The sequence below is a fragment of the Perna viridis genome, chromosome 6 (genome assembly GCF_037379345.1).
Source record: "Perna viridis isolate PV_CMFRI_1.1 ecotype Kerala chromosome 6, ASM3737934v1, whole genome shotgun sequence".
Taxonomy (NCBI): Eukaryota; Metazoa; Mollusca; class Bivalvia; order Mytilida; family Mytilidae; genus Perna; species Perna viridis.
Window position 1 is genome coordinate 31,711,310 of NC_142450.1, and position 14,855 is coordinate 31,726,164.

Below are 14,855 nucleotides of genomic sequence, written 5' to 3' on the forward strand. Positions count from 1 at the left end.
TTCCAGGTCCAAGATGGTGTAGATGCATTTCTTTTCCAACTATTAGTATTAGGTTGTCTGGGACACGGCTCAGGTCATGTGTGGAGAAAAACTGATCTAGATTACTACATCATAGAGTCTATGCCATTGCTGATCAAAGGATCAGATTCTAAGGTGATATATGAAGACTTTAAACTCCTTGATTTTTGACAAATGAACTTTGTCATTTATGAATGTAGGGCATGAGGGAAACTATCTCTTGTCTGTTATTCCTCTTACACCACTAAATGGAATTGAAAGACCTTCACAGAAACTTTATAACATGTTTCATTGTGCACCTACCATTTAAAATTTTGATCAAAATCACTTTGAAGGTCATAAGGTGTGTGTTATCAAATTGGGGGGGGGGAAGGTTATCAAGTTAGTGAGTTGCTCAGTGTTTTTAGTTTTATGATTTTTCTTTCTTTCAGAAGTATAGGAATTTAAACATCAAAATAAAAGCAAACTTGTACTTGTACTTGGCTTGCTGTAGTGCAGATGTTTTTTGTCCCCTTGTCGTGTCACATAGTTGTCAGATTGTACAAATCATATTGTAAGTTCAGTTTTTATGCAGATTAGGTATACATTGTGCCATTAAAACTCATACCTCATTTCTTACTATTTTGTTTCCAGTTAAAATGTCTACACCACTGCCTGGACATTCTCCCACATGTGTTATGTAGATCTCCCCAGGAGAGTTTAGAGATCCTTGCTGATATTAGGAGACCACCTGACTACTCTGACCATGATAGACTGTTTGATATTATGGAGTTTAAGAGTACTACATTCCAGAGACCATTCCAGTACCTAAAAAGATTAGACACAAACTGTAAATTAGATGATGTCAATGCACATGTACCTGAGGGTGACAAGAAACAATGTCTGAAGACCTTGTTGAGGTATATTTGTTTAATGCTAATAAAAAGTGCCTGTAATTTGCATTAGATTTGTGATTTGTTGAGATTGGAATGAATTGAGTTGAGACAAATGACCTATGGCATTACAACCAATTAATTATTAGTTAAAGTAGACTTTTTGTACCCCCTGCTCTGAAAATGGGGGGGTATTTAGTGATCATTTTGTCCATCCTTATTTAGTTTCCATTGGCAACTCTGAATTGGATTTGATGAAATGTCACATAATCTTTTTTTTTGTTTTTCTAAATTTATTCCAAGATTACATTTTTGTACTATAATAATTCTTTGAACTTCAGTGGTACTATTGAGAAAATAAATTAACCATAAAAAACCTCCTGAAGAATGATTTTTTTCCTTTTAGACATTGTGGTGTAAAGGATCCTTCCTGGTCAGAACTGCATCATTTTGTCAGTTTTCTCAACAAGCAGTTAGAGGATTTCAATGGATCAGCATTCTGTAGTTTGGCTGCCATGGAAGATCTACCAGGATTTGCCAAATTTGTACTCAGATTCCTCATACAAATGTCAAGGGTAGGTTGGATTGGCTTTAAATGGTTATTATTTATGTTATACAACAGGTGATTTTAGATAAAGCGAGTCAATTTTGAGAAATCAATTAAAAAATATATTTACAGTGTATTTCTTTAAGCAATCTGTGTGGTAAGCATGAATTTAATACATTATAAACCTAGATTTTTTTCAAGTATAATTTTTCATGTTAATCCTTTCTTCATCATATTATATATATTGTGATAAACCAGTAGGCAGAAGTTGTATAATGATGCTTTTGTTTTATAGGACTTTTCAACAAGGTCATTAAAGGTGAGTGAGGAATCACCAATACAGTTGTTACAGAGGCAAATATCAGATGATGATGAGGAAAATCAGGAGGATGACAATATCATACAGCAGTACCAGATGAGGAGGAAGTGGGAAACTAGGTCATTTGGATGTTTTATTTAATTTATATAATAATTTGATTCTGATAAAATAATAATTTGAAAGCAGGAATTCTTAATGAGATAATTAATTGGAAAGAGTGAATAACCAAAATATTATGACGAATGCAGAAGAACCTCTGGATTTAAAGAAAGTGTGGAATTTGTTCTTAATGCATTCTTGGCACAATTGATCATATTTTGATAATTCACTATAACCAATTGATTATCCTATTTATGTTATAGATTTCCTCCATTATTCACTGCTTTTTTCAACATGAATTTTAAATCTTGTGAACGGCGGATTGATATTCGTATTGTGACATTTTTGCTGGAGAAAATCTGAGACTGAAGTTACCTAATTTATTTCACAGTGTGTATTACTGAAATTTAATACACTGGGAACATTCAGAAAAACACTGCTATCGACATAATTATGAGAAATCATTACACTCACCGAAAAAAATCATAGATTTAAGGGTTCTTAAACACTGCATAGTTGTTCTTAAAATTTTGTATGTTATTAGAAATCTATAAAATGTTGGTCTGAAATGAATGTGTTTTCTGTATTTCATTTCAGTCCCCACCCATACCTGTTTTTCAACCCAGACCATCACAGTATGACATTCCTTGGATTCAATATAGATAGAAGAACTGGTAACCTGATAGACCAACAGACCCGAGATATTTTAGAACAGGGTATAATGCAACAGAATCTGTTTGATGCCCTTGTTAGAAATAGTGTCAATCTGGCTGAAAACTTTGATGCTCTGCCAAGGTATATGCAATGTAACTATACTGTAATGTTTTTGCCACCAAGCAGTTGGCTACATATTTTGGTTTTTCAACTGTCTGTTCTCTGATAATAAACAGGAATGCCAGTATAGCTTATTATTAACACTTGTTGATTTTAAAACCAGTTTTTAGATGGATCAAAATGGTTTCTGTCAAACAACTTTTGCCTTAATGGATTTTCATGAAACTTGCACAGATAGGAGCTGATTTAAAAAAAAAAAACAAAACAAAAAACAAATGTATTTTTCCTAAGATTAGAATGTCAAATTTCAAGAACATATTTATTTTTGAAAGGTCAAGGGGGCAGGGAATTAGGGATCTATATTAGATTGTAGCAGATCTATAGCAGATCATATTCAGAAGTTCAATAAGCTTATGATTCAATACAATTTTAAACTCCTTTTAAATTGAATTAAATTACAATTTCTAGTGGTAAAATTATTCTGCAATAATTTTATACTTTTTTATTACAAAAAAAGTAGAGACTACGATTCAATTAATTAATATTTTTATATTTTCTACTTTTCTTTCCAGAGCTGATAAGATATTAAAGCTATGTAATGTTATGGGACTAGATATGATCCACGACCCTGATGATACATATGAACTTACCACAGATAATGTGAAGAAAATACTGGCAATTTATATGAGATTCAGGTAACATTTCTTTATTTATTCAAGAGAATTCAATACATCTTGGTATGACAATTTTATTTTATGTTGAGTGCTATTACAAAACCTCATTCCTTAAGTAACACAATTCCTTTTTAGGCTTTTATTATTATGAAGAGATTCATAGCTGATATAAGAATATCGTAATTTTTTTTTTGATTTCAGGTGTGAAATTCCTGTGATTATTATGGGAGAAACAGGATGTGGGAAAACCAGGCTGATTAAGTTCATGTGCTCTCTTCAACAACCACCAGGTGTCACTGTAGAAAATATGATTTTAATGAAGGTATGGTGATTTAAATGAGAGCTTAATGGTTAATTGGCTGGTTTCGTTCGCATGACATATGTTTTTAGAAATTAAAGTATGTGTGTAAAAACAGAAATTTGAAGGTTTTTCTAAATCATAAGCTTAATGCAAGTAATGTACTGCTTTGGTTTTGATTTTTCCCTCGATAGTTAAATTTTCAGTTTTTAAATGCTCAACAAGGCTCACGCTTTTAATTTCATTAAGTTTAACTATCATAAGTGTAGAAATATGTATGTACCGGTACATACCATTTAACAGTGGATGCAGTGCAACACTGTAAATTCCTGCTCTAGGTTCATGGAGGAACAAGGGTAGCAGATATAGTAAGGAAAGTGAAGAAGGCTGAAGAAATAGCACAAAAGAATGCTGCAGATTACCCATTTATGGACACTGTGTTGTTCTTTGATGAGGCTAATACAACAGAGGCCATTGGTGTCATTAAGGAAATAATGTGTGATAAATCTCTGTGTGGAAAGCCAATTAAACTGCATGAGAAATTGAAAATTGTGGCTGCATGCAACCCATATAGGAAGTAAGTAGATCTGTGTAATGTCAATTCAGAAAAATGTTTTTTTTACTATTTTAAACAATGAAAGTGAGTTAGGGCGGCACATAAATCAAGTGCTGAAACCACAATAATTGATGTACACAAAATTAACTACTCTGAAAAATGCTCAGTTAAACATAGAAGATAATGGAAGGAAGTGGAAGTGTCAAATGAGGAGAAAACCACAGACAAAACACAGCTGAGAACATAAAAAAGTCAACAGGCAAAGAATAAGTTACAAAATGAAGGAACAAAAAAGGCACATACAAAAATGAACAACAGGAACAACACTTTAACTTGGTAATAACTCAGATAACTACTTTATAGGAAACATTTTACAATTTGAACCTTAAATTCTCATCAGAAATGAATAAAGTGTTTCCTGATTTCATGCCTCTTTTGTGTTAATGTTAGGTATCAACAAAATTTTAAATATGTTGTTTTTTGCCAGGCATTCTGACGAGTTGATCCAGCGATTGGAACAAGCAGGACTTGGGTACCATGTAGATGCTGATAAAACTACAGATAAATTAGGTAGATGATCTATACAGCATTTTGTTTATATTTGGATAGAAATGATTCACTGTTTATTTTCGTTTACACTCAACAAAGAAGAGAAAAAAAAATGTGTCATTATTTAATTCTTGTACCATATTGATGCAGTAAAGGATAAACAAAAAAACTGTTGTCGGTTGAGAACATGTGTTACTGGTAATGAAAGAGAGTGATTGAGTACAGTAAAGTATGTTACAATGATACACTAAATGCATGCTTGCCATGGAAATAATAAATTTCAGTTTTTCATCCTTTACACACCTCTTATGTGATATCATATGTTTTAAAAATGATGTGACTGGTATCATTTCTTCAGGTCGTGTTCCTATGAGACGTTTGGTATACAGAGTACAGCCCCTACCCCAGAGTATGCTGCCATTGGTCTGGGACTTCGGACAGTTGAACACAGAAGTTGAGACCATGTACATCAGACAGATGGTTCTAAGATATGTATGTATATTTATTTTACAAACTAATTTAAAGAATCATTTTGATAGAGAGGGTACAACCAAAGCACACACTACTGGCAGATTTTATTAATATGCTGGGGAGTGGGTGTATTCATTGTATGGGAGCTTTTACACTCAGGCCACTCTTAGTACTAAACCCCTCTTTTTTATGCACTAGAGTACAATGCACTGGAAGCAGTTTAGCAGATTCAGAATGAGTAGTGCTTGTACCCCATGTATTTACATCCTGTTTAACAGAGCCTAAAGACTAGGGGAAGGTTGTGTAATAAATCAAGAAGTGGTAGTAGGTCTGTAAAGGACTTTTTGATTTTCTAGACAAGTGTGGTCATTTGCACAAAACTTAAAACTAACTTGTGTGTTTTACTGCTTAACCAAAAATTTGCTGCATAAGTTGTATTTGAAGTGAATGAGGCACATTTAAATGTTGTAAAAATTATTGCTTTGCATTTTTGAAAATTGAATTACAGATCAAAAATGACAAATTACCAGCATTACAAGGATTAGAAGATGTTGTCAGTAAGATCCTGACTGTGTCACAGGACTTCATGAGAGACCAAAAGGTAATGGCATTTACTTATCTTCTGTCTTTTTTTAAACCATTATATTTTGCTGTATATCTTAATTGATAAAGTTTCACAAATATCTGCTGAAAAATATCAAAGGTCACTTTTTAGACACAAATAAAGAAAAAATTGCTATTAACTCCATTTTATTCTTTGCCACTTGTCCTAGATATTCAGATTGACCAAATATTATACTGCCAATCCGATGGTGGGTTGTGTATTGGAATCAACTTATCTGTCCATCATTCTTTTCATCTGTCCGTCAGTCCGAATTTCATCACAATTATCTGGATTCTGAGTGGTTGGATTGATTTCAATTGTTACTTGTAGCTTCATATTAGATGGGGCATTTAAGTTGCTGTCTGATATTAAAGTTCTATTCACAGGACTTTCCTGTTTTTCACTATATGGAACAAACCAAAGTATACCGAGTACAAGTATGTGTTCAACTTCATGTTGTTTTTTTGTTATTCTTAGGATGAGTGTAGCTTTGTGAGTTTAAGAGATGTTGAGAGAGTCCTGGAGGTGATGAGTTGGTTCTATGAACAAAGTGAAGAAGATAACCTCCTGTTCAGGAAAATGAAGGACGAATCATTGAGTTCTGCAGATGAAGATGAAGATGAAGAGATGGAGGTTGCAGAACCAGAACAGGTTAGAATATATTAATTGGACCAATGATGCAGATTAAAGGAGTGTCTTTTTTCAGAATACAGAATTTGCTTGGCCTATGGCATTCCTGATATACACTTGCTCATATTTGTTCGTTATTGCATCCTTAGTCTGAAGAAAGTGATGAAAGCCATGATATATTCAGTAACCCTAGTTCAAATTTCTATTTCACTTGTTTGGTTCATTTTAGAGATATCATACTGTCAAATTTTTATTGAAGGAGTCTCTTATTTTATTTTTAAATGGTTCAATATGATACGATAAATATGGATAGTAGTAGCTCTGTTCATAGTAGGACCAGAATCAATAAATTTAAGTATTGAACTGCATCTTCCATCTCTTCATATTTTTGTTGCTGTGCTTTCAGTAATAAAGTAGAGTGAATAGAGAGCCAAGAAGAATGTTCCTCAAAATTTCATGTCTTAAATGGAAACTTAGTATAATAGAATCTGCTATTGTGATTCATTAGTTTCATACATAAAGAAAAGGTAATGAAAAATTTGAAGTTAGATAGACCTTATTTTTACTGGTTATACTTTAATTTCAGACCATTGATGACATCACTAGATCACTTGTACTGGCACTTGGAGTATGTTATCATGCCTGCTTGAAAAACAGAGACGAATACAGGAAAGCAGTAGCAGGGTATTTCAGACCTCCTCTGGTTTTACCCAAAGGTGCAGATCAAATTAAAGATGAAATTTCTAAGTAAGTCTGTAAATATCCTACTTTATGTTTGTGTATGTTTGACTGTCTGTCTGTACACCCTAGATATAAGTTCACATCTAGGATTTAATGTTTATTAAGATAATTAAGAAAATGTATACACATACCCATGTATACCCTGATGTAAACAATATAAGTGGAAAACAATAAAGAAATTGTTTCGTTTGGGTATTATTACTTGTTGGCTATTTTTTCTTACTAATTTATATATACTGGTAGTAAGGTACGTCATATGTTTTGTCACATTAAAACAGCACCATTGTGTATTTGAATTAATTTCCAGTTGCCAGACAGTGTTTTTAGAAAATGTTGAATTAGCAGCCAACATTGCGAAGAACCAGGCATTGAAGGAGAATGTATTTATGATGATTGTGTGTATAGAACTAAGGATACCAATGTTCCTGGTCGGTAAACCTGGCAGTTCTAAATCTCTGGCCAAGACTATCGTAGCTGATGCCATGCAGGGCAATGCAGCTCATAAGGACTTGTTCAAAAACTACAAACAGGTAATGTTGGTATTTGCTTGATAATAAGTTTGATATGATAAAAGAAAATCAAGTTGTAGGAGATTGCACTTTTTTGGCAAATTTCTTAATTTTTATTAGTGTGTGATCCCATTGAATTTTACAAAACTGTATTACTTATTTTAGACCAAGGCTCTGGAAATAATAAAAAATGCTGGTCATTGACGGACAAATTTTTCAAAAATGACCAATTGACAGGTGTGTGTCAATTGCAGTTACCTGTGATTGTTATTTACCTGTAATTGATTTCATACTCTATTACTTAATTTTTAAAATGAAGAAAAATTCTGCTATTCCCTGCTGATCTTTTGGTTGTAACCAAAGTACATGGTGCTAAACTATCTGTCAAGTATTATGAATTAATCAGAGTTTGTTAGTATTTATTTAAGATTTTAGCATGCTTATCACTTGGAACTTCTTGACCCTTTTCCAATGTGAAAAAAAAAATCAGAGAGATAGGATGTTTTGTTAACTTGTTAGGAAGTCCATGTGTGGTCTAAACCAAACTTGTTCATTTTTTGACACATTCAGATATTTTGTAACAGACTAGTATGTGATGAAATAACACAAATTCCAAACTTTATCTTTAAATGACTACAAAAAAAATATATATATATTTTTTAAAAGTTTATTCTCAATGTGAACATGTAAAAGACTGACACAAACATACAACAAGTCTGATAAAATGACTGACATGGGCTGTCAAAATTTCTGGAGCCTTTTTTTAGACTTATATCTGATTATAGCCCTGAATAAACTGGACTTATTTATTTTTTATCAAAATAAAACTAATGAATGGGTTAATTTAAATTTTCTTCAATATAAACATCATTTTTCAGGCCCAGATGGTATCATACCAATGTAGTCCTATTTCAGTACCAGAAGGTATTGTAGGAACTTTCAGACAATGTGCTGCCTACCAGAAAGATAAAGATCTAGGTAGATTTGTGTCCATTGTGGTACTGGATGAAATTGGTCTGGCTGAGGACTCTCCTAGAATGCCACTGAAGGTATTGTATATGTGTATAATATTGGTATATTACTAACTTTATGTAGAAGGTTTGGAATAAGAGTCATCACAATGTTCTTTAGTGATAATATTATTTGAGCACCAATGAAATTGTTTTTTCCCTTTAATATATAAATCAGAGGTGTGGTATGATTGCCAATTAGACAGTCATCCAACAAATGCCAAGCAACTAACAATTAAACTTCTACAGGTAACTATATGATCTTCAATGATGGACAAAGACCCATACCATAAAGCAAGCTGAAAAAGTCTCAAAATAAATGCTCTGAAACTAAAAACATAAAGTATGTAGGGGCATTAAACATGTTTGTGAATGCTCAACCCTCCCACTAACCAGGGACAGTGGTGGGAAAATGCAACAACAAAGTGAATTATATAGGCATCAGAAGTTTGTCTTATGATGGAAATGTACATGTAAACCTAAAGGTATTTTTTTATTCATGAATTTAATCAATTCCATGCAGTTTGTATAAATGGGGTATGAAATTTTAAAAAAAATTATACCATACCATGTTTTTATGGAATCTTTAGAGCAAAGGAAAATGTATCTTATTATTCAAAATTGCACAAATTCAAATCAATTAAAAGATTTACAATTGACTCTTTCAGTTCAAACCATACTTTCATAATATTTCAGTATTCATTCTGTATTCTCTTTGGTATTGCAATACCATTAAGATCCGAATTTTCATTTAAGGAGGTAGAACTAGGGTAAGGGACACAACTCTTAAGAAGTCTGGATGATCTATTTGCAACAACTTTGAGTATTCTTATAAATCTGGAAAGAATCAACATGTATTGCCTTATTTTTTTTTCAGACATTACATCCTTTACTTGAGGATGGATGTCCCGATGATGAAGATCCAGAGCCATACAAAAAGGTAAGTCAGTCGTTGGAAAGTTATTTTGGATAAGTATTGGAAGTAAAGCCATGTAAATTACTATTTTCAGGTTTGACTGTAAATTAAATCCAGAAAAAAGTTACAGTAAAATCAAATTTTTTTGGTTCAAATGCATCTTTATGTATTTTGCCATAATACATAAATTTTTATTTATTATAAAAGAAAACCTAACATGAGAAGACATTTCAATACTTCAAATTTAAACTTTGGGAGTTAAATTAAATGATCTAAAACTATTTAAGTATTTTAACTTGGAATTGTCTTTTTCTTTCATAAAAAAAAGATTTAAATGGGAATGGATTCATAACAGTAGTAAAAAAGATTAAATAGCCCTAATGTGAACTAGGTGATTTACATGTTCTGAGTTCAATGTACATTTTTATTGGTTTTCAGGTTGCATTCATTGGAATCTCTAACTGGGCTTTAGATCCAGCAAAAATGAACAGAGGTATACTGGTCCAGAGAGAGGTTCCTGATATCACGGAGCTTAAAGAGAGTGCCGAGTAAGCCTTTGCTTTGTTTTCCCCACTTCGTGAAGGCATTAGGCATATATGCTTTATACTCTCCATTTGCATGTACATACACATGTACATTCCATGTTTGTCCCTAGTATTTTGCAGCTAAAGTTTATAACATTCCAGGAAAAGATTTTCTGTTCCAAGTCAAAAATTTGCTCTGTGGTTGACTTGTCCCATTTTTTAAATATTTCTTTGCTCCTATTTTAGTTACATTAGTTGGTTTTGTTCAGTGGTGTGAACTTCATTTCATAGAGGAAAGAACAGTTTTCTCTTTTGAGAAATATGTGTTGAGTCCAGTATCTTAATTTAGATAATGCCACATTCACACATCTGTAGAATGTGCATTTCAATGCAAAGTTTGATGTTAATCATAGAAAACATATCATCTTTCTGAATTAGATAATTTGAATTTGTTTTATTAGAATCCTTATTACATGTAAATGTGTTTGTGGATTTGAGTGTCATTTGTTTTGCATGGAACAGACATTCTGTGTATATGCAAATTAGACATTAGATTTGTTTTCAAAATATTCATCTTTCCCTTACTAAGTTGTGTGGTTTTTCCTAACCTGACAAAATAATTTACAGGGGAATATGCTCAACCAATGAAGAAGTTTTGAAGTTGATCAAGCCAATGATTGAACCCATGGCTGACTCTTATCTAGAACTGTTTGGTGAGGCTTCTAAGGAAATGAGAGAATTCTTCGGACTGAGGGACTTCTATAGGTTTGTAATGGAGTTTTACATTTGTTTTGATTTTAATACATATAAATTATATTGTAAATCTTTTTGTTTAGAAAAGAAAAATTAACAGAGTTTGAAAGTGTGAAGAAGTTGTCACCAACAAATAAAATCTAAACCATTTGTGGTTCAGTGATTGCTTATAATGTATATTCGTGATTGAAATATGACTAAAGATGAGAATGAAGCTGAAGTTTTTAAAGTTTAGTTCTATATGTTTTTTAATTTTAATTTGTGGTTTGTAAAATTTCTTAATTATTGCCTAAAAAATGTATCTAGATATTTTAATGCTAATGCACATTTTTTTCAGTCTACTAAAAATGTTATATGCCTTTGTGTCCCTACCAAGAATACCATGTAAACCAACATGGCTACAATTAAAACATGCCATCTTGAGAAACTTTGGAGGACTTGAGAAAGTGGATCCTGTTAATATTTTTTACAGCAAACTTTCTAAACTTGTCAACAAACATGAAGAGGTAACATCTTTTAACAGTTTCTAAGAATTTACTTCCTTTGTTGGAGAGATAAATCAATTAGCAGCTTTTATATCCAATGTTTATTATCAGAGGTAGACGTAGAAAATAATAGCAGTGATAAGACCTATACTGCTACCACTCTCTCCAAAGAAGGGATTGTGGAAAACCATAAATCTGTGCTATCCTCTTTTGGTCTCTCTACCAGGGACGATGATTGTGATTTACCGTCTATGTACTGGATTCCTAAACATCACAAGAATCCATACAAACAACGTTTCATAGCTGGATCTGCAAAATGTACCACCAAACCTCTTTCAAAACTTTTAACTTCTGTACTCACAACTGTCAAAGAGGGTCTGCAGTCCTACTACAACACTTGTTACTCCCATAGTGGTATTAATTCAATGTGGATCCTGAAAAATTCGAAAGATCTTTTGGAGACAATCAGTTCAAGACTATTATCTGAATATAATAGCTTTAAAACCTATGATTTTTCAACACTGTATACTTCTACTCCCCATACTCAGTTAAAATCCTGACTTAAAAACAATATACATCGTTGTTTTTCCAAAAAAGATGGTACACCTAGATACAAATATATAGTTCTTGGTGGAGATTCCTCATATTTTGTAAGAAATAATTCCAAATCATCTTCCAAATATGCAGAAGAAGATGTTTACAAAATGCTGGAATTTTTAATCGACAACATATTTGTCCAGTGTGGTGGAGGTGTTTTTCAACAAACAGTCGGCATTCCAATGGGAACAAATTGTGCTCCTTTACTTCCTGACCTATTCCTCTACTCTTATGATGCTGACTTTATAGCTGATCTGATCAGAAAGAAAGAATATCGTTTGGCTAGATCCTTCAATCTCAGTTTCCGCTATATAGATGACGTATTATCTTTAAACAATCTTAATTTGGGAGATTTGATACATCGCATCTACCCAAAAGAACTTGAGATAAAGGATACTACAGACGCTGTGAAGTCAGCCTCATATCTTGACCTACATTTAGAAATCGATGGTTAAGGAAAACTATTGACCAAACTTACGACAAACGTGATGACTTTTCATTCAGAATTGTCAACTTTCCTTTCATCTGTGGCAACATCCCTTCGGCTCCTGCGTATGGAGTGTTCATATCACAACTCATACGTTATGCCAGAGCTTGCTGAAATGAGGCAGACTTTTTGTATCGCGCTAGAACTCTAACAAATAGGCTTCTGGAACAGGGTTATGTTGCTACAAGATTGAAGTCATCACTACAGAAGTTTTATGGTCGTCATCATGAACTCGTGGATCGTTATGGTGTATCCATCAGTACCATGAAAACTGATTTATTCAACAGGTCATAGTTTTCCTTTCCTCGTTTGTCTACCCCGGACTTGACTTTTTATGAGTAACTCGGCGGATGTTTCTAGAAAAGCAGAGGATGCTTACCCTACCGGTGCACCTGGTCCATGCTCCCAGTTTTTAGTGGAGTCCGAGTTGCTCATTTACTTTTGTTACTTTGTATGTATGATTTTAGTTACTTTATGTTCTTTGTTGTGTATGTCTGTTTTCCATATCTGGTCTTTGTCCCTGGATTACATTCTTTTGATTACCACTATAACCTTGGTTCCCTTGATTACTCTTTCTAAGTGTCCCCACTTTCTCTGTTGTGGATATAATGCCTGTTAAGTCCATTGATCAGCAGTTAAGATAGATCATATCTATTACATGGAGCATTTTTTTTTTCAGTCATCACACAAATTCATATAAAAAGGGGGATCCATATAAAATATGTACCCATGTAGATACATTTGTATTATTCTTTTTTTGTATGTTCGAATAAGTGTAATAGAATGAATAGTTATACCTCCTGAAAACAAAAGTGTATATAGGTTTCACCCTGTCTGTATGTTTGTCCATCCATCTGTCTGTCCTAACTATTTTCTATGCAGCTTGCAGCATTGTTATGAAATTTGTGGGATGTATGGTAATCAGTTAACTCATGCATTGTCTACAACTCATCCTCAATGACTGGCAGGATTGTTATAAAACTTAATTGGATATTTGTTAAATTACCAAATTGGGATGTGCATATTGTTAGGAATTAATGTTTTGACAAAAATTGTAGAAGTGATGTCTGCATTGGAACTTAGACATTTTTCAGCAAAACATTGTCTGATGTGTAGTCCACAACTCCTCCTTAACAACTAGCAGGATTGTAATGAAACTTGATGGAATGTTAGATAACCATAGGGAGGTGTACAAATTGTTAGGAATTTATGTTCAGACAAAAATTATAGAAATGACAACTGTTGGACTAAAGGGTTTTTCAGCAAAACTTGGTAGTATGTGTTGTCTGAAACTCTTTCTTAAAAACTTGCAGGATTGTTATGAAACTTGATGGGGTGTTTAATTATCATATTAAGATGTGCATATAGTCAGGAGTTTATATTTGAACCAAAATTGTAGAAATTATGCCCATTGGATTGTAGACATTTTTCAGCAAAACATGCATTGTCCACAACTCCTCCTTAACGACTTGCAGGATTGTTATAAAAGTTAATGGACTGTTAGATTACCAAATGAAGATGTACATATTGCCAGAATTGGTCATATTCTGTTATCGTGTTTTTAACAAAATAATAGTACTGATTGCTGTTTGGAGTTGGGCTTTTTTGAAAGTGCAGCAAATTGTGTGTCAAAAGTGCTTAGTTTATCCACCTTAAAATTTTGTCAAATATGAATGGTATGTCCACATTAGTCCCCAAATGTACAGGGTTCAACGGGCTTTAGGAGGTATTAGTCCTATTAGAGGCAATGTCTAATTGGAATAGGAATGTCAAAGAGACTACATCTCTACTTACATGTATATGTTGTTTCTAAGCTTGTATAAACCCATCCTTAAAGTTACTCTTAGAAATTAAGATTTGTTTACACAATCATATATTCAAGGGTTGAAAAAGTTGACCCATTCTATTGACAACTCTGTATATACATGTACCTTTAATTAGAAAGAGATACTCCCAAAGATGTTATTCATTAAGGACTATTTTCTTTAAATGAATTTTTCTATCCCATTTAAACCTTTATTTAGGTTTATTGATCAAGGTTGTATTTATTATGTAGAGAAGGGAAGATGACCCAGATTGTACATCAGCAGGGATGATACAGGCTTGTCTTACTGGAGACTCAACTAACAGGTACATGTATTTCATTTATTTAATTAGGTATACTTAATCCTTGGACTCCAAGGTCTTTTTGTTTCAATTTCAAAAGTCTGTTTCTCAAACACTGAATATTCTTAAACTGAAACTAAAATATTGGTGCCACCCATACTAAGACTTGCTGAAAATTTGTGTGAAAAATCTGATGTTGGAAACAATCAATCAATCAATCAGTCAATCAGTTATTATTTTTTTTAAAATAATCTTTCAATTTGAAAAAGAATAACAGAGTGAATATATCCACAAATTTAATACTTCTTAATTAGAA

General features: G+C 32.8%; 1 protein-coding gene across 5 annotated transcripts in view; it reads left to right on the forward strand.

The window, feature by feature from the left end:
• Positions 1-14,855, forward strand: part of LOC148614562 (E3 ubiquitin-protein ligase rnf213-alpha-like) — a 115,084-nt gene that overhangs the window by 50,529 nt on the left and 49,700 nt on the right. For all 5 annotated transcript variants that reach the window (XM_088588728.1, XM_088588727.1, XM_088588731.1 and 2 more), the window contains exons 33-52: positions 7-153; positions 652-917; positions 1,297-1,465; positions 1,733-1,875; positions 2,453-2,650; positions 3,202-3,324; positions 3,505-3,625; positions 3,940-4,178; positions 4,645-4,727; positions 5,065-5,198; positions 5,686-5,778; positions 6,259-6,432; positions 6,998-7,158; positions 7,460-7,682; positions 8,540-8,710; positions 9,549-9,611; positions 10,026-10,135; positions 10,739-10,876; positions 11,202-11,370; positions 14,490-14,563. In XM_088588728.1, the coding sequence (XP_088444854.1) occupies positions 7-153; positions 652-917; positions 1,297-1,465; positions 1,733-1,875; positions 2,453-2,650; positions 3,202-3,324; positions 3,505-3,625; positions 3,940-4,178; positions 4,645-4,727; positions 5,065-5,198; positions 5,686-5,778; positions 6,259-6,432; positions 6,998-7,158; positions 7,460-7,682; positions 8,540-8,710; positions 9,549-9,611; positions 10,026-10,135; positions 10,739-10,876; positions 11,202-11,370; positions 14,490-14,563 (2,999 nt within the window). The remainder of the gene's footprint in view (positions 1-6; positions 154-651; positions 918-1,296; positions 1,466-1,732; positions 1,876-2,452; positions 2,651-3,201; positions 3,325-3,504; positions 3,626-3,939; positions 4,179-4,644; positions 4,728-5,064; positions 5,199-5,685; positions 5,779-6,258; positions 6,433-6,997; positions 7,159-7,459; positions 7,683-8,539; positions 8,711-9,548; positions 9,612-10,025; positions 10,136-10,738; positions 10,877-11,201; positions 11,371-14,489; positions 14,564-14,855) is intronic.